Source organism: Dendroctonus ponderosae, unplaced genomic scaffold, assembly GCF_020466585.1.
Source record: "Dendroctonus ponderosae isolate FM_Combo_2020 unplaced genomic scaffold, Dpon_F_20191213v2 Dpon_F_20191213_6, whole genome shotgun sequence".
Lineage (NCBI taxonomy): Eukaryota > Metazoa > Arthropoda > Insecta > Coleoptera > Curculionidae > Dendroctonus > Dendroctonus ponderosae.
The window spans coordinates 8,764,502-8,784,850 of record NW_026018814.1 but is presented as its reverse complement, the minus strand read 5'-3'; the positions used below and the strand labels follow the sequence as shown (position 1 = coordinate 8,784,850).

The window sequence follows — 20,349 nt, the reverse complement described above, 5'->3', positions numbered from 1 at the left end:
TTTACAGACCTTTTCGTGCAATAAATCCAGAGCCAGTTGAAGCCCCACAGCTTTCATATCGGTCTTCTGTAAGGCACTGGTAATATACATGTGCATTTCCAAAAATCGTTCCATGGCACCTCCCAATTCAGCCTGCTCAATCTCAAGCTGCGATAGCAGATTTACAAACCACTCGAAAGACCGCTGGTTTCGGTTGATCCAGAAGAAATCCACCTTAAAAGAATGGCAATTATTTGCCAAAAACCCTGTAGACTGTTCCAAATTGTTACCTTTCTCAAGTTCATTACAGTAGCTGGAATATCACAAGCCCATGAAAACTTGCATTTAGGGCAGGTGTGTCGCGCTTTCCAATATCTGTGCATAATCGACTGTAAAATTGAGGCAAATGGAGTAACTCCAATTCCGGTTGCAATAAGCACTGCGTGTTGAGCGCGGAAAATGTGACTAGAGGGTGCCCCATAAGGTCCATCTAGGAAAATCTAAGGGAATGGAAATTAGTGTCTAGTTTTGCTAGCAAATGTTTACGATAAAATTAGTTAAGGGAGGTGGCAGCAGATATTTAGCTAATAAATATATGGATATGTTTAATACACATCAAACAATAGTTATATTGTCTTGTTTAGACAATACTTTTAAGGATATTGGTGTGATGTTCTTCGTCTAGAGTAAATTATCCAAACTTTAATAGAGCGCTCATATAAGGTCGATTAGTTATTCACCAAAGTATCTTTTAATCAATTTTGGCAAAATAGTGGACATGGAAAGCAACAAAAATTCGTAAAATATCACACTCACAAAGGCACTAGTTGGGTAACGCAAAGCATTTTTTAATGAAACATAATTATGAATAATTTGTATTAGTAGTCAAACGCAACAAACACGCTGATGCAAGTATATTCACCTCAGTACCGATTTGGTTCGAGTATTTTACTTTGATATCTGTGGCAAACTTGGCCTGGCTCCTAGAGCGCACCAGACAATCATTAAGGTGTTTCGCCTATTTGCAATTGTATATGAGTAACTACGAAGTACCTACTTAAGCACACTAAACTTAGATCTGTACTTACCTCCATCGGTTTCCCAACCGGATAGTTAATGTGTTTCAATTTCGGATCAGCGGCTGTAATATCGTGAAGTTGAAACGAATGGCCTTCCTCTGCACTTCTTTCCGGACTGTAGTATCTAAAAGGACTGCTGTGGCCAACTAAAGAAAAAGTTTCATTTTTTAAGTAGATGAATAATGATAGTGGTGCAACATACCTACGGAGGACGCGAAAGAGTTACTAGAGTCCCTCTTGTCACAGTTCTCCAAACTGGGGGTTTTAAAGGCGATGATAGTGGGTTTGTTTCTCATGTACCTAAAGCTCTGCGCTAAGCTTTTGTTCTGAGGGCTCAGATAAGCCAGACCTAAGGATTTCATTCTTGCCTTCCGCATTTGGCATTGATCAAAACTCTTTTCTGACTCGGAGCGCATATATTCTCTTAATCTACAACATAAAGGAAAGTGAAACATTTAGATTTCCTGGATTGATAAGTTTAGATTTTCTAAGTTGAGTTAACTTACGAATCAAAACTTAATGTATGGCTCATATTTAGAGAACCAGTGGAGATATAAAGGTCTAGATTTACTGCCAGATAGAGCATCGGGCGCACGTTTTTATATGAAACATAATTTTAAAAATGTTTCTAGTTTCTTCCAAAACTGCAAAAATTTGAAGTTAGCGCGGGTCGTAAAAACAGCTATTAGCTTTTGACTCATATTTTGAGAACCAGTTGCGTTGTGAAGCTGTAGAGATAGGACTTAAAATTGCGCACTTTTTTATATGGAATATTATTGTAGGAATGTCTCCAGTTTATACGCAAAATGCAAAAAGTCGAAATTAACTAGGTTAAATTAATGATATTTAGAGAGCTAGTTGGGATCTAAAGCTGTAGCTGTCTACGCAAAATGCAAACATTGGAAATTAACGCGGGTCTTGAGAACAGCTCTTAGTCTTTGGCTGATATTTACAGAACTGGTGGAGCTGAAAAGCTCTAGTTGTCTCTGCGGATAGAGTGTTAAACTGCTCACTTTTTATATTAATTTTAGGAATGGTTCTAGTTTTTAAGAAAAATGCAAAAATTGGAAATTAATGTGGGTCTTGAAACCCGCTCTTAGTCTTAGGCTCGTACTAACTCTAACCAAGTGAGCTATAAAGCTCTAGTTGTAAATAAAAACGTATATTAGAGTTGAGAAGAATAAGATAAAATCATCGCATCTACGAAACAAATTCAGGGGGCAAGAAAGTTTTCAAACGAGAGATAGAAAGCCAATTTTCATCAAATAAGATGCACTGTGATTTTCTGCAAATATGTTTAACAATAAAAAAAACATGCCACAACGCCCCAAAAAAAGTTCGAGCTGTATATTTTGTTTTTCCCAATTTGCATTTCTAACAGTCGACATCCTAAAAAATCGATATTGCAAAATCCGGATAAACCTCTAAACATTGCATAAAGTATGACGAAAAAGCACCAACCAAATCTAATCTAAGTGGCGACTACTGTGTAGTTTCGTTAGGCAGCATTTCCCAAATTTACGTTCTTATGAACAGATGCCTGAATAATTCACAGACACGCAGAATCAAGAGAAAATGTTAAATAATCCGGAAAAACTTACGCTAACATTCGCTCACGCTTCTTTGCATTATTTTGAACATCTGGTAGAGACAACGACTTTTCTAAAGGAGCTCTTTTGGCAAAAACCAATCGCTGCAAACGGTTTTCTGGAGACATCTTCCTCGGCTTGTTCGGTAAATCTAAATAGAACATTACTTTTAAATAATACAAAATATACTATGTAATCAGACTAGGAAGGCTTTCACGGCCGGTCAAATCACATTTAGGAATGTTTTCCGGGCCTTGAAGCCGTGGTCCATGGGAACCTCTTCCTGACGTTTTGTCCACAACTGCGGTGGACATTATCAAAGGCGATGAGGCAGTGTGCGAAGTGATCTCCAGTGCTTACCGACTAAGACTGGTTCAACTACCGTGACTTGATGTTTTTGATGACGTAGCCATTCAAGGCTTTTTGTCTTTACTGCAGGCCTGCAAGAGCCTTGGTGGGTTAGGGGTGTAGGTTTCGGGAGTTTGTGGGACTAAGAGCGAAGAGTAGTAGTATGAAACGAACGAAAGAAAAAAAAAGTAAGAGAACGAGACGAGAAAAGTAGTGGTTTGTGGCGTTTGGTTTTAAACTTGGAAGAGTTTGAGAGTTTAGGTGCTTTCCAGGAGGTTTGATATGTCGGCTGCTTTAGGCGGGTGATTCCAGTGGGGGTCTGCCATTAGACTTGTCGGCGTTAAGTAGCGTGGGTTCGGGATAGTTTGGGAAAACGTGTCTTTAATTAGTTGGTTTGGGTGGTTAAGGACGCGAGTTTTGAACTTTTCGTGGAGCTTTGAGACGAATTGTTGCACGGTTTCGATTTGAAGGTTCGCGTGAATTTGTGAGTTGCAGACGTACCAGGGGGGCTTGTCGTCCTGCGGAGGATTTTGTTTAGGAAGATTTGGAGTTTGCCTATGGTTTTTTTGGAGGTTTGGCTAATGATGGGGGCAGCATAGCATATTTGCGACCTGATTACTTGCTTGTAGAGCAGAGTTTTGTTTTTCAGAGTGAGCTTGCTTTTCTGGTATAAGAGAGGGTAAAAGATGCCGGCGGTTTGGCTTCCTTTGGTGATTATTTTGTTAATGTGCTCGACAAAGTTTAGTCTAGAATCGATGATAACGCCAAGATATTTGAGAGATTTAGAAAGTGGGATTTCGGTGTTGTTGAGCATTAGTTTGGGTGTGTTAGTGGGAGGTCTTTGTTTCGAAATTATCATGGCTTTGGTTCTTTCTGCATTAATTTTGATTTTCCAGGTGTCAGCCCACTCTTGAAAAATATTTAAGTGCCGTTGAAGAGGGCCAATTAAGTATTTAATATTCCGGTTGGAATAGTAAAAGCAAGTATCGTCGGCGAATAGTGCTAGGTTGGTGGGGGTTTTTTTGGAGCATCAGCGGTGCAGAGATTGTACAGGATTGGGGCAAGGGGAGAGCCCTGGGGGACTCCCGCTTCAATGTCACGGGTAGAGGACTTGATTTTGTTCAGCAGAGTGAAAAACTTTCTCTTATGGAGGTAGCTTGCCACCCACTGAACGAAGGCTACTGGAAGTTTGTGAGTGTGAAGGAGCTTCCAAATTAGCCCCTCGTGCCATACTTTATCGAAAGCTTTTTCTATGTCCAGACAGACAACTCCAGGGGAGCATCTGTTCTGGCAAGCAATCGTGGCATCTTGAATTAGCCTGGCTGCTTGCATTACGGAGTTTCATTCATTTATGTTTTTGCATGAATCCGCACTGCTCTCGAGGGATTAATTGGTTTTCTGAAATTAGTTTTTGGAGGCGGTCGAGAAAGAGTTTTTCTGTTAGTTTGAAAATAGTGGGAAGGAGGCTGATGGGTCTCCAGTTTTGAGGAAGGGTTTTGTTTTTGGTGGGTTTGGGGATTAATACTACGGAGGCGGTTTTCCAAGGGGTTGGGAATTTCCGTAGCGGAAAGGACGCATTGATTAGGGTAAGGATGTGATTGAAGATATTTTCCGGGAGTCGTTTGAGGATTTTGTTGGTTATTTGGTCGGGAGCGGGACTTGTGCGGGTTTTAAGGGTGGCGATTAGGGCGTTAAGCTCGGAGAATGTTACGGGGGGAATTGCAGGGGCGTCAGGGGGGATTTGTTTGTCTTCGATTTCGTTGAGGACGTTGTCGACCTCCTCCTCGAAATCTAGATTGTCGTTTTCGGAAATGTTAGGCGAGAACTAGCGTTCTAGGGAGTCCGCAAAAGCTTCAGCTTTTTCTTCGTCCAAATAGACCACCTCTCGCTCACCATGTATAGGGGGAAAGTGAGTTTTTGTTTTTCCTCGCATAGCCTTGGAGATTGTCCAGGCGCGCGGGTCGCCCGTTGGGAGGTTTCCCAAAAGTTCTGTCCACCTTTCGTTTCTTAGGTTTGAGATCTGAATTTTAATTTCCTTGCTTAGTTTGTTTGCCTGTTTGTTAAGCTCTGAGTCGGTGAATTGTTTAGCCTTTCGTTTTAGCCGGTTACGATTTTTAATAAGAGTTTTGAGCTCAGGCGCAGAGAGAAGGGTTTTTGTTAGAATTTGGCTTTAGGATTGTGGCTTTTGAGAGTGCTGAGGTAATGGTTTCTGTATTTTGGTCTGTTAAGTTGTTTAGATCTTGCACATTTTGCGGAGGGTGGACAGTGATTTGAGCCTCTCCAAGGTGGTATGCGAGGGCGTCGCAGTCTGTGTAAGAAATTGGGGCTAAGAGGTTATTCGTGTACTATTCGTTGATGTCGATAATTATAGGATTGTGGTCAGAACTTAGCGAATCGGAGTTTGTAACGTGGAGAATGTGGTAGACGTCTTTAGAAATTGCAATGTCGAGAATGTCGAGGGTATTGTGGTCATAGTGTGTTGGCTCTGAGGGAGCATGAATTTCGAATTGTAAGTCTTGTGCGTAGTTGAGGAGCTTGCGCCCCTCGGCGTTTGTTTTTCTGCAGCCCCAGGAAGTGTTTTTGGAGTTCAAATCTCCAGCGAGTAATGTCGGAATGTTTCGATTGAGAAGGTTCGTGTAATCGAGTTTGGTCGTACGTGTTTTGGGTGGTTTGTAGGCCGAAATAATAAGAATCTGGGAGTTTTCCATGTTTAGGGTGACCGACGTGTGTTCGATTGAGGTGTTAGCGATGGGGGGATTTGGGGAATGGGAAATGGAGTTTTTGACAATAATGGCAGTGCCACCCCCTCGACTATTGGGGCGGTCTTTACGGTAAATTTTATAATTATTAATTTGGAAGAGAGTTTGAGAGTGCAAAAAAGTCTCCTGGATTAACGCGATGTCCACGTCTTTTTCCCGGAGGTAGCCTTCAAATTCATACCTTTTGGGATACAAAGAGTTGACGTTCCAGGAAACAATGTGGACACCGGCTGGTTTTATGTTCACGCCAGTGCTTGAAGAGCCGACTGGTTCAACTACTGGATCCCCTGTCGTATTTATGCAACCCGGCCGTGTGAGCTCATGCGTGAGGAGTGGGCGGGGCTAAATTTTTTGTCACTTCGCCCACTGTCTCATCGTCTTTGATAATGTCCACCGCAGTTGTGGCCGAAACGTCAGGAAGAAATTCCCATGGACCACGGCTTCAAAGCCCGGTAAACATTTCTAAATGTGATACTGTGTAATGTTTCCACAATAAAAAAAGTTTAAAGTAAAAGTTAGATTAATTTATTGCGCAAAATGAAATAATAGATAAATTGAGCGGAAATCTACTCAGTATCATCTAAAACAATTTAATATATCACCAGTTTAATCTAGTTACTTAGTTTAATATACACCGGTTTTATTTTTCAGAATTTTTTTCGGAAGCGGGATTTTTTCCGGGATGATACATCCTTGAACGAGTAGATACTGTAAGGTAAGTCTAACAATTTGTCCTGCAAATAGCACTTTTAACTACCGCTTAAGAAGCTCCTAAGCATTCCATAAAAAACCCTCCTGCTAAAAACCAATTTCTAAGAAAACAATTTAAAAGTGCAATATCGTTATGAAAGTCAGTGTTTTACGCGATTCGGTCGTTACAGTTTGAAGCAAGTATGAAACTTTATGTATTCGTTCTGAATAAAACACCTTTAGAAAACACATCATATCGAGTTACTTGCTTAATTGGACAATTGCAGAATCAGAAATATAAATTTAAACTTCCATTCGACTGGTTGAATTTTTCGACCGTTTTCCCACATCCTTTACATCACTAACCCCTAGAATAAATTACTTAAAGATAAAAATCTACATCCTTAAACTTACCTGAAGTACTGCTAAAGGATCGTTGCGCGGCATCACTCTGAGGCAACTCAGCTTCTTCGTTGTGTTCAAACGTTTCATTGGAAAATCCTACTAGCTGAACACCAGATTTTTTATTATCATTGGTATCTTTCTCTCGTCTGGACAAAGTCCGTGTGATTGATGCCTTAATTTGAGTCAAAGTTGTCTGATTTCCATTTACCGGCGCGTTCAGTTCCTGCCCCTTTGAACATGATTGCACAGGATTCACTTCGCCGTTATGCAGTTTCACCTGCTCTTTTTCAAAGTATTCATAGAGGCGATTGGTCCATTGGCCCACCCCTCTGATGTGCAGCCACATGTAATCTGGAAAATCGCCCAATTATCATCATCTTTGGAAATTGGGTTTGGTTTTACGCACCTTCTTGTTCAGGACAGCTGCTGATTGTGAAAGGATGCCACTCATATTTAGCAATAGCTGGGATATTAACAAAAATGTAGTCCCCAGGATGAAAGTCGAATTGAGTGGGTCGCTTGATAACAAGGTGCGTTACTTTGGATGGCAACAATAGTCCTGAGCTGATGTAAGTTTTGCCTTTATTCGACATGGAGTCCATCCTTGATATTCGCTCGACTAAATAAGCCAAGCCAGGTATAATGAACCATTTCCAAAAATTTGGTCCATGTAGTATCAGCAATATCCAGAACGGGATGTACATAAGGTGCGTCCAGTAGAAGACCTAACGAGAGAATGTTGAAATTTAAAACGCTTTGATTGTTAAAAAGTCTTCTTTACCTCAAAACAACCTCCCCTCCTAACAAAGGACTGGGAACATAAGAACATGATGAGAAGAATAATAAACAAAGCCACCCCAGTTGGATTAGCGCAGCCACCAATCAAACCAAACAACCCTGGCTTGGTTGTGAAAAGCCACTCAGTAGTTGTAAAGTTGTTGCTGTTGATTACTGGATCATTCACAACCACTAAAGCTAAATAAAAAATCAGCAAATAGTCAGGCGGATAAATTGCCCTAAAACTTACTAAAGTTGAAAGTGTGCATCAACGAATGCCAAAAACTAAGTCCAAAAATTAACCATCCAGTGACTTTATGAAAGTATATGTGTTGATCCAGGGGCAAAAGACTTCCATATCCCCTTGTTCTCAGAAAGGTTATACATCGACGTAGCATCAATACCAAAATAAAGGCGCAATCAAAGTTCAGGCATTGTCCTGCAATGTCCACATGGTCTAAACTGGATGAGTTAAAGAGCCAACTTACCACATGCTCGGGCAAATATTGTATACCAATTGGAGTTCCTGTATTGTATCGATCTGGACACAAATAAAACGCAATTGACCATAATGAATCCAAAGAGGAATATAAGGTAGATCATGTTGTTCCGAATATATGGCATGGTGAGGTAGTACGGTCTATAAGACAGAATTTTCCGGAATAGAGACTTAGATTTTGGGGTGGCTGTTGCAGGTGGAACCAACCATCGGTCTATACTAAATAAAGAGAAATTTCTATAAAAGTCGAAGAATAGAATAGACTGCAGAAGAATAGAAGAACACGCTCGGTTAATATTTTTTGTTTGTTAGGAATTTTCTTGGTTTCCTATTTAATTCCTTTATACAGGGTGTCCCCACAGGAAGTAATTTAAGTTTTCGCTTAACCGGCATTATTTGTTTCAAAATTCTCATCGTCTTATTGTAAACATACTAAACGCGTATATTAAGTTGCAGGCTTAATTAAATTACTCGATCACTATAACAATAAATCCTAAAAAAAAACTCCTCAAGAGAGAAAAGATTACATGGACAAATTTGGCTTAATTTTGGAACTGGGTAAAATCTGATTGGTGTGAGCAAGTTAATTTCTGTTTCAAGATAGTTTAAGTCTGTGTTTCTTGTAAAATTAGGCCGTGTAGATAAAGCTCCTGCAGAATGGGGGATGAAATAATGGATTATTTTTTAAGTACCTACGACTTGTCTCAATTGAACAAAAAAAGTTACCTTTCTTCCTGATTTCAATATTTTGGTAGACCTCATATCTAGAAACTATTTCCGATTCTTTCGGTATATTTTTCATTTGCAGGGTGCGCTAGGAAAACAACGTTTTGGTTTTGAGGTGCAATCATTTTTGTTCGTGCATCGATTTTCAAAATGTAAAGCTCATGTTGAAGATAAAACTCCACAGTCGACCACAAACCAAAACTGCATATGCGGGGTAGCATTGGAAGTGACCCACGTCGGAACAGCCGCCAAACATTTGGAATTCTTACAGACTTTCACTGAAAACTAAAATTTTGTTGACCTAACTTGACTATGAAGTTTTCGCTTCAAAATGAGCTCTAAATTTTATAAATCGAGTTCACACGAAAATTGTAAAACTCAAACGTAAATTTTAACATCACCCTGTAAATAAAAGTGAAAGGCAAAAAAATCAAAATCCTCTCTTCCAAAAATAAGTTTATCTTTCTGCCTTTCGAGTTGAAATAGAAACAGAGCTTTTTGGACCAAATGCCAAACTTTCCGAAATTTTGCATTGTTTCAGTTTCCATCCGGTAGCAACTCTTTCTGAACTAGTTAACTCTATCAAAAACACGAAGAGACACTAAAAAAGTTGGACTAGAGAAATCAAATCACATGCAGCAATCAAAGTGTGTCCAGTTCCAAATTACACAAATTTTGATCCATAACGTCTATTTTGTTGCAGTTTATTAGAAAGCAGCAACTTAGAAAAATTGAATTCAGGAAAAAGCACGATAATACATGGGTATGCGAAGTATTTAGTATTTAGCCAAAATGAGAGGATTTTGATATTTTTGAGCTTGAAAATACGTTAATTTGGACGATGATTATGACCGCCCTGTAGTTTCAAAGACAACTGTTTTGCAAATTTGCACCAAATATTAATATAGCATTAGACCTGTCTCCTGATAAATGTCAGAATGTTGTGTCTAAAGACGACGGAGAAATATACAAAATAAATCAAAAATGAAATAAAATATAAGGTGTTCCATTAAAAAAAACGTTGATTCTTCCGCTACAACTATTCCAACGCGCTTTGTATATCTTTTAATATTTTTAAAATAATAGCGTTTGGTGCCTTTATAATTATATGATGATGAAAAATTTTGAAGCAAATAAACCCGGTTAAGCGTTAACTTAATTTACTCTACAGTTGGGAAACCCTTTAAATTTAATCCTTTAACATTTTGGCTTTAGATAGTTCTTTCAATTTGATTAGTCAATTATACCAGTTATATTGAACAACAGAAAGTTGAATCGAGAAACCAATAAATCTAGCAAAGCTGCAAAGGACTCTAATTTTCACATTTTTGAAGAGCAATTAATTAAGTTTTCGGCATAATCAGAGCCGCCAAACATTTTGGATGTAAGTAAGTCCAAAGTTTGAGGCCACAAAATATCCCCCTTAAGAGGGATGTTCACTGGCCAGAAAATACACTCCCGAACCCCGTACTTTATGTCTGCACCACTGTAAAATACATGAGCTGACGACAGCTGAGAGGCTTGAAACTGGTCCTGGGGGTGCCTGATATTAACAGCACATTTTTGCATTGTCCATAATTTACCATCGGTTTACCGGTTGGAAAAATTTGTAAATACTTCAAGAAGCTAATTGGCGGTAAAAATCTAAAGCAAAACTACCTTATAGATAAGTTCTCCAATAAGCCCCCATGTTTTTCCAGCTGACTTTTAAGGGCCTCATAAGTGATGGCACCCCGATTGTTAGTGTCCGCATCTTCGAACAACGCCACAGTTAAATCTTCAATTTGTTCTTCGCTAAATTGCATTCCGTTCTCTTCCATACAGGCTCGCATTACATGCTGCAGTTCCTTGTGCTGAATCAGACCATCACCTCAAACAATACGAAAAATCATTTCATACCAAACATTTTAGTTCGTTGAGTGTTTGCTGGTGAGAAATTGCTTACCATCAATGTCGTAGACTTTGAAGAGGAAGCGAATTTTATCGTCCGGACTTTGTCCAGCGAATTGATGCATTGCATCGAGAAATTCCTGTAGGGAAATCGATCCGGAGTTGTCCTTGTCGAATATTTGGAACACCCTTTCGGTAAAAAAGGGCTTAAAAATTAGCATAAGTAAAAATCTAGATTAGTGTTGGAGAGAAAGAGTGGAAATGGTGCCCATCTAAGAACAAGAATCGCCGTGTATTGTGGGGGATTCTTATTTTTAACTTTTGGACGCCAGAAAGGTGTAATTTCCCAATAACAACTTACATTTTTCGACATAACAATCTTTTGAAAGTCATCCCTTTTAATCTCCTTTTCATTCCCAACAGTCTGTCTGAATAGTTGTTCCAGTCTATTCAAGTTTGCTTGGTCAATGCCAGTGCGCGGCCTGCAAATTTAAAGTTTGCGTCTTTTACAGAATAGTTTAAAGAGGCAAAATTGAAGATTAATATTTAGACCCAATGAATTTTCATAGTAAAAGAGGTATTTTTCGATTGATTTCCTACCGTGCGTTAGTTATTGTTGCCAGAAATTCCATTATTTGCTCTGATGTTACCGTTCCTTGATTATTCTCATCCAATAGTCGAAATAACTTATCGCTTATCTAAAAAGAGCGCAAAAATTACCGATGATTCTTTTTATTATCTATTATATTCAAGCATTTTGAAAATTTTTTATTTTAAGCATAAAAGTATATGAGCTTAAACTGGTGAGAAATGGTTCAGTTTCAAAACCTTTTACTTTACCCCTTTTGCATTAAAAATCTGGTAAAACTGATGCACTTTGATCGGTTCATCTCCACAAAGGCAGAAGGCTACACTTTCTAATTGCTCTGCAAAATCGATCTGTTTTTCATTTCTGAAAAAAATACAGAAAAAATGTTATAATTGTTAAATTATATACATATACTTAAGCACTAGTCCTAATGTTTCTTAAGTAATTTTGTGAAATTTTGCAAGGTTTGAATGATTATTAATTTAAAAATCAACTCATTTATTTGATGATCAAAAATAATCAATTGACACAATTTTTTGCTTGGTTAAACTGTTCAGCAAATTATAAAACCATTTTTAGACTTTTTTTAGAATTTTTTGTAGCTGGACTTTTAGATATAGATATTTAAATGTTACTTTTAATTTTTCACAGTAATTAATGTATTTTGAACCATTGAATCCTCAATAAGTGAGTGCACGTCATCTGATTTAATCTGATTTAATTTGAAACTGTTTAAAGTTGATTGCATTTTTGTTCTGTACAGTGGCAAATTAAATAAATGTTTAAAAGAAATTCATAACTTTCTAATACAAGCTTAATAAACATACAGAACGATTACTTTATTGAAATAATTTGCACTAACTGCTTTAAACATAGAGATTTACAATGCAAATGAGAAAATTTAGAAGTGATGAAACAAATAACTGTGGAATTCAAAACTGAAAACTTGAAAACAAAAAAATAATAATTTTCCTACCGTTCAAATAGCTTCCGATGGGAAATTATACAAATTACTATAGAAAACAAACAGTTTACTAGACGGACAAGAACTATTTCGAAATTTATTAAATTAAATTAATTAAAATATTAAAATTGAATGTATAATTCAGAACCGAAAAGCAATCAAGTTCAAAAATTAGTAAAAAACTGTTTAAAGTAGGTGTTAAATTGTATTCATTAACATCATATAACTGCCGGAACCAAGCCTCTCTTTGCACATTTTTGAGATGTTATTTGTTGAATTTTTTCTTCCTCCTGTCATTAAAGTACAGAATTAGATTTGACATAAATTGTGTATTAGTAATAATTGATTTTAAGACCATTTGTCGCAATACTCCGGATAATTCTGAAACTTTATATGTTTACTGTCTAATTATTTTTTACATTTATTCTATCAGATTTTTCAACAGTTTTGGAGTAATCGCTGTATTTTTGGCCAGTTTAGCACTTCGTTTTCTGTTATCCTTGTCATAATCGCTTCCGACCCTTGGTTTATTTTGTGTGGAGAATATTTTCATTTTTTTGCCTTAGTTCTTCTTTACGTTACGTATGTTTTTCTAGCCATTTTCCTCGCTGTTTCATGAAATGTTTAGTATTTATTTTATGTTTGTTTGTTTCAAGCAGTGTTTTCTTTGAGCGGCATTGATTGACTGCAATGATCCTATTTTGATTCTCGGGATTTTTTGTTTGTATCTACGTCATTTTAGTTGTTTTCTTCAATTTTTGGTTTTTGTCAACATTTCTTGCTGCTGTTTCTAAGCACAAGTTGATTTAATTCTGTCTTCCCATTTAGTAGTATCCTTTCTCTAATCATTCTAAGGTTTAGACAGTAAGCTCTAAATCCCCAGAAAAGATTTATAAATAATCTGCATTTTTTCAACTCGTGAATTGTTCCCCAGCTTCTCCCAATGACATGTTTTGCTCATTTCTATTCAGTCTCTTAAAGTAACGGTGAGATCGTAAGATACAGAGAAAATTATGGACCTATTCCGTCGCTGAAGTTTTCGAATTTTTAAAATGTTTGTGTCATTTCTCTCAGCCTGTGTAGTAATTGCACCTGTAGGTTTCAGTCCTATCTCAATTCTCCATCTATTTTCGTTCCTTTTAAATTAATACAAGATCCCACTGTAAATTAAAAGCTCCGAAATATCTTAGACTAGAATTTAAAGGCAAATTGCGTACAAGTGGTTATGCTAATATATGTAATTCCATGGATGCATCTTCGTGCAAGTTAAAAATGCATTACTAATTTATAATGCGCTGTTACCTAACAATGTGTTGCATGCATTATGTATTATGTTCTGTCACGGTTATTGTCTACCTAAACTTAATTGTTTTGTCTTCAATAAAGTTAACACATCGACGTCGAAAGGTTGCCAGGCTAATGAATATCGATACTTCCATTATCTGAACCATTAATACATGCTAACAATCTGACAACAGACGATTATATGCAAATATTAAATTGCCAATAAATAAACTTATTATTACCTGCCCCGATGCAGTAGATTAAAATCTATTTACATTATTAGTATGTGCAGTTGAGAATGTTTTGTATAATAACATAATAAGCCGAACCTGACGTTATAATGAGGAATGATGATGGATGAATGGTGGATTTTTTATTTCATTTTATGACCTCTTTAAACAAAATTGCGAGACAACAACTCTTTTAAATATGTTGATTAGCAATAACTTACGCCAGGCGTTGCTTGAGGAATTCGATCCAATTTTCCTGCGGCAGACTCTGGGTCCTGTCCTGGTCGAATAACTTGAATGTTTGTTCCAAAAGATCCTGCAAAAGAAGCCAAAGTATTTTAATTGCCCTCTTACTGCACTAGGGAAACATGAATGTGAGCTAAGTGTTTGCATTCTGACCACTACAAGCTTTTGAATTTGTTTACTACATATACATCAAGACTTTACCAAAATACCAAAATAAGCAGTAATGTGGAATCTCTAAATGTCAGAGAAGTCTGCAAAGTAAATAACTCTTGGTCCCAATAAAAAAGAATTGTTGAAATACTTTCAATGTTCCTACAGAGTGAATTTTACTGACTGGATGGTTTGGAGCTTCGGGTGGTCGATACCATAAAATATCTCGTAAACTCCAAGAACATCGAGGTATTACTACTGTTTTATGTTCCTATTGATAGCATCTGTCTTTTAAGTATTGTTCAAGACAACGAAGGTCTCGCAGAACTAATGAATGATGTTTATATCAATTTGCAACCCGTAAAGATAAGATATCTTGCAAACAACAAGCCATATTCACAAGACGATTTTTTAAGACAAGACACTTCTGAATTTTATCGTTAAATTATAGTTGAAATATGACTTGCGGCATCGAGGATATAAATTACTTGAAGATTAGTTATGCTATCTGCCATTACTGGACTTTCTGGAATTGCAAATACTGACAGCCTGCACTAGATACGTCCACTAACATATCCACTTTAATGGACTCGAGTTATTGAAGGTTTTGCATTAAATTTAATATTTATTATAATACTCGAATGGTTGCACACAGCGTGGTTTTATTCGCTCAGTAACATAACATAAATCGCATAGCATGTTTCATTTTTTAAATTATTTAAATGGAGCTGTTGGTTTGCGTTAGGCTGGGCTAATGAGGTGCATTCTACACAGAGTGTCCTTTGAATCGCCTGCCAGACGTTAAAAGCGTATTCTTTAGTCAATTTTACAACATCTAAGGTGTTTTTGCCTACTAACCAAAACTAACCCAAACTAAGCTTTGGCATTCGAGTTACACATAACTATGTAGAAAACTTTTAATGCAGTACAGTTATTTATGTATTTTTTTAAATTGTTTCAGTATTTCTTTTTTCAAGTAAGGCTTCACATAGCTGCAGTGAGTAGGTTATAAACAGAAATAGGTAGGATTATAACAATGAAGTTGGTTGAAGCATATTGAAAAATTAAGTGACGCGTACACGGTGGCTGAAAAAGTATGATGCGTTTAAATATATTTGCAAACGTTTCATGGCGCCAAATTTAGTTGCTTTAAAGCGACTTTGCAATCGTGCAAAAGCTCTTGAATCTCGCAGATTATCTTTTCTTGTATCAATTGAAATAGATGAATATAAAAAAAATTAATGAAATAGAAATATAGATCGGCTTTAGGGCTAGAATTATTTTATATTTTTTTTATTTTGTATTTTTGGTTCTTAAAAATTACAGATTTGAATCCCAATTTTTGTAAAATAGATTGTTCCTAATGCAGAAAACAGCCAAAACTTTATAAAGTTACTGTTTCAAAATAAACTATCAGTTTTACTAATTTCCTAAGATTTCTGCAAACGCAAAAATAATAAAAAATGTGTAAATTTTCTAAAATACATACGGTATTTAAAGTATATTTTTACGGTAAAGACAACAATAAATTATTCTCCAAATTTGGCTATCTTGATTGATCTACATTTCAATGGAATTTTGATTATCTTTCAGGCTATTTGATAATCATCTTCTAATTTAAAAAAACTGTTTGTATAATGCAGAACAAGCTTTTCCAGCTAAAAGTAATATAAAGTAATTTCGCATGTTACATCCAAAATTTCAAGTTTTTTCGAATCCAGATATCACAGTTATAAGCAGTAAATTAGTGCTATGTTGTGGACCAAAGTTGGGAAAATTAATTACTAGAAATTAATAATAAATTATCCCCCAAATCGTTTGAGCTTGGTATAGGAAAGTATTAGACGAAAAGTTGGCAGCCAGGTAAAAATGTTTTTTCTTCGATTATAAAAAATATAACTACTTATAACAATGACGAAAGTAGCAACATTTCTATAAACGACAAATAATTTCCTCTTCGTGTTCGTATTTATGAGAAATCAAAGTGTAAGCTGCAGGCAGAGTTGCTCCAAATAGCTGCACAATAAACGTCCGAGAATTTTCACTTGTTCTCCAACAAGTTAAGCACAAATACATCAACAAAAAGTCCCAAAAAACTATTAATCTTGAACACTCCACGTACATTCCTTATTAATCGGCTTTACAAATTAAGCAGAGTGTTTTTAGTGAACATAATTAGTAAAACGTCCTATCGAAAGCCTGTTATTATAGCCATGATTATATATTGAGATACCCATAGCCTGTTCTAGGATATTTTTTTCCTATCTCGACGTTACAAGATGTATCAATACAGATGCGGAAAACAGATGAGATTCTGGTTCCATCCGTCATAAATAGCCTCTATAATTTAGCGTTTTTACATGTATATTACACGGTCGTAAATCAAAGAAGTTATAATGGAAACTATTAAAGGGGAAAGAAATGATTTTACGCTCCAGTTCAATTTCATTGCAGCCTGCAATTATGTTTCTAATTCCCTATTTAGTTCACATCAATTTGGGAGCCGTTTTTGTCCAAACTGTTAATCTATGAACATTTTTACACGAGACAAAGAAGCTTCCAATAAATATATTTTATTTAGAAACTTTTTGTTGTGACAAAATACTTCATGGAAAGTTTTTTTTTCACTAAATTCTAGTGCATTTAAAACATTCGTCGTGCAACTCAATAAGAGCTGTTTGAGGAAAATTGAGAAAACTGTCTAGGAAGACCTTTACTACAGCTATAGCGTACAAATTTTCTGACAATATATATTCCTATAGAGACTCGATGTAAAAATTCTAATAAAAATACATCTAATAAGGTATTTTTTTTTAATCTTGTAAGGTATATAAATACACATTTAAATAAAGCAAAACGTGATTACTAACTGAACCTCTTCAAAAGATAATTCTCAATTGAAGTATTATCAATAAACTTACCATTTTATGTTATTCGTTAGCCGCATTATACATATTGAACAAATGAGTTTTGTTAATTTTATTAGCAACTGATTCACGCAAAGTGTTCGCTTATATTAATATGAGAAGTAAGGAGTAAGCAATAATTCCCATTATTGCAATTATATTGTTTATACTTATATCACGGTGCATCATATCGAATTGTAAACTAGGAACAGGAAATAAGTTCCGTTTGTTTAATATTTTCTTATTAAAGTGAAGAACCATAAATTTATGATAATTTAATCAAATTAATGACGTAAGAATGCTGATTTAAATATGCAACATTCGGTAATGAATGTGAAAATAAAGTGATCGTACTCAGGCCTGATATGATTAGTTTGAGCACAGCAGTGAATTTCATAACATTTTGAATGGAAAGAATCATCTTAAATTGACCTCTAGACATGTGGAATTTTTTTGAACAAGACCTAAGAAGGCAAAATAGAAAGCATCAAGAACATGTGCCAATTTAATTATAAATCATTCTCATTGGCTAATAACAGCAATTAAGCATCGCTAAAAACTCTTTATTGAGATACATAAAATTGTGCCTATAAATTATCAGGAACATAATCAAACACTCCATTTATGGATGCCACCCGATAGTAATTATCAATTAAATTAAAGCAATTAATTATTATGGCTTGTAATATACCTTTATAAATACTTTGAAGGCTCAGAATAGCGCCTGCGATAATCATCCAATTATGCAACTAGTGCTGATATAATTAATATCGAATTTGTTGCGGCATTGGCACAAATTGCTTTGATTAATTATGGTGTCCGGTGCATTGGACAGATTTATGTCCTTCTCAATGATCAACAAAAAATATATTCTGCGTTGAAATGTGTTTTTTTTAAGAAATAACCGAAGAAATTGTGGATTTTACTGAAACAGCCGAGTTAAGCCTACATTTTTAGCAATAATTCAGTATTTAATTGCCTAGGATCTTTCCTTCACTGGCTGAATAGTGTTTTATTAAAGCGCTTTGCAACTGAATATAATTTGCAGTATTTCCTAGTTAATTTAGCTTTTTTCCGCAAATTAATGCAGAAAGGACGTAACTGTATGTTGTTTTTCTCCAATGAGATTCTCATTAATGTGAGTACCTATCTTGTTTTTTATCCTACCGAGACAGTTTCTCCAGGCAATTAAACCTGAACTAACGACGTGTGAAACATCAGCAGGAGGGTAATTTAAATAACAATTACAATTTTCCATTTATTTAAACAGGCTGAAAAGCGCAAATCAAATAACAAGAAATTAGATTATGATTCGTCAATTACCAGCTCACCAAGCAAGAACAGGCTGCAAGCTTTTAAGTGAAACGGTCAAGAAATCGACACATTAAAAAAAAACGTTTTTTCTCAACTGGCTCGTTTTCCCAAACAAGCTGCCCACTTAGTGTGTTTTCAGCAAAAAGCGACCGCAACTGGAAAGCGCTTTTTAGCTTTTATGGCTTCCTTTACGAGGCGGAATTTGTTATCTGATCGTGTTTAATCAGCTCACAATGCTACACCATGAATTGCAATCGATGCTTAACAATAAGAACCTGAACAGTCTGAGCTCTTGTTAAAATACTTTCAATTTTTTTCCTGCATAGATTACAGTGAAACACTTTTACCGTAAACTCGTTGCATGTTGCAGATCATTCTCCAGAGTTCAATATCATCGGTAAAAGACATTGACGGACATTATCGGATCTGCGATCAATAAATTATTCAGCAAAGTTACGCATATCAATAAGTACCTACTAGTTAACACATTAAGTTGTGATAATCATCATCGAATGTTTAAAGTCTCATGCGTTGTAGCCTGATGAAACTGAACGCAATTGAAATCGAAAAAACAATGTTATATTATATTAACTTGGAATGTTCTATATCTCCATAACGAGCACTAACTCATGAACAAAGTATCAGAAAAACACTACATCAAAGGCTATGCCATCAATAACCATCATCATCTGATAACGAATAATCAGATCGCGTTCTTAAAGACATAATAGTTATACTCTAATATGCGATTTGTAGCAGTGATATGCTACTATTCGTGTTTTTCTTCCACATGTCTTCCAAGGAACTTTTAAGCGGCTAAATGACACAAGTTTCCTTTTCGGCTTGATAAGGAATGTGTCGTTTAATCGCTTGAGAAATTGTCTGCATTACATTTACGGCCTTCTACGTTGTTAAAAGATTTTATTGATTTCAAGAATCGGTCTGATTAGCGAGAACGATTGAAAACTCGATGTGATTAACTCGTTATTGGATAGGGCGATTTGAACGAGGTGCATGAGAAATCGTTATTAAAAAAGTAATACGATGTGTCGATGAAACAAGTTCATATTAAGAACGGGTTTATTGGTTGATTTTCGACTACAATTCGTTAACAAATTTAGGAAATGTATAAATTTCTGTGAGTGGCCAGCATCCCAAACTATGTTTTGACCACAGGTACATTAAGCCAAAACATTGCTTAGCTTAAATCAGCAATTTCCTATTTATTTGGAACATGGAACATAAATCTCTATCATTATTTTTGAACAACATAACTGCCATGACATGTATTATACAGGGTGTAAATTTGAAAGCTTCCCACACTTCATCTCTTTCTTGCACTTGAAAATATGAAAAATCGGAAAGACCCGCCAATTTTATTTTTAACGGGGGCACTTTATAACCAGATATAACACCGGTATAATCACAACATGCAAGACAAAGCACTGGTAGACAAATCGGGATTTATTTTACAGAATGCAGACGACACTGTACTGATCGCGCATGAGAAAACTAAATAATATTTAAGAATGATGCACGTAAATGCAAATTAAAATTATTTTTAAACTTTTGTGGAAGCAAAAGCAAATTTTCGTGGAAACAGAAGCAAATTTTATATAACTAATGCCTTCTAAATCAGAGAACAGACTTTTTAAATAATTTAAATAATTTAATAATTTTTAATTCATAAAAGGCGAATTACCAGATCGAAGTTATTTTAAATCTTCAAGAGTTTTAACTGTTTCCTTTGAAAATGTTTAGTAGGTATTATACGATTTTGGCTTAAAGCTAAACAGTGAAATTAGTATTTTCTATCTCTGATCATAAAACATTTCATCTTGTTGAAAACCTTCAAACAAATTACCTGGAGTACTGGAATACGAAAACTGCTGTCCCCCTTATTAACACTCCCATCATAATAGGAA

The 20,349-nt window shown here is 35.8% G+C and overlaps 1 protein-coding gene across 2 annotated transcripts in view; it reads right to left on the bottom strand.

The window, feature by feature from the left end:
* The window catches only part of LOC109545014 (NADPH oxidase 5), a 54,099-nt gene that overhangs the window by 489 nt on the left and 33,261 nt on the right, over nt 1–20,349 (bottom strand). The window contains exons 3-19 of one of the 2 annotated variants that reach the window (XM_019915491.2): nt 14,030–14,124; nt 11,582–11,693; nt 11,342–11,439; nt 11,103–11,223; nt 10,797–10,947; nt 10,511–10,721; nt 8,115–8,344; nt 7,877–8,065; nt 7,631–7,824; nt 7,256–7,574; nt 6,859–7,200; nt 2,660–2,798; nt 1,261–1,487; nt 1,068–1,204; nt 902–997; nt 270–479; nt 10–213 (exon numbers count right to left, since the gene is read on the bottom strand). In XM_019915491.2, the coding sequence (XP_019771050.2) occupies nt 10–213; nt 270–479; nt 902–997; nt 1,068–1,204; nt 1,261–1,487; nt 2,660–2,798; nt 6,859–7,200; nt 7,256–7,574; nt 7,631–7,824; nt 7,877–8,065; nt 8,115–8,344; nt 10,511–10,721; nt 10,797–10,947; nt 11,103–11,223; nt 11,342–11,439; nt 11,582–11,693; nt 14,030–14,124 (3,075 nt within the window). The remainder of the gene's footprint in view (nt 1–9; nt 214–269; nt 480–901; nt 998–1,067; nt 1,205–1,260; nt 1,488–2,659; nt 2,799–6,858; nt 7,201–7,255; nt 7,575–7,630; nt 7,825–7,876; nt 8,066–8,114; nt 8,345–10,510; nt 10,722–10,796; nt 10,948–11,102; nt 11,224–11,341; nt 11,440–11,581; nt 11,694–14,029; nt 14,125–20,349) is intronic. The other variant, XM_019915492.2, reaches the window with a different exon arrangement.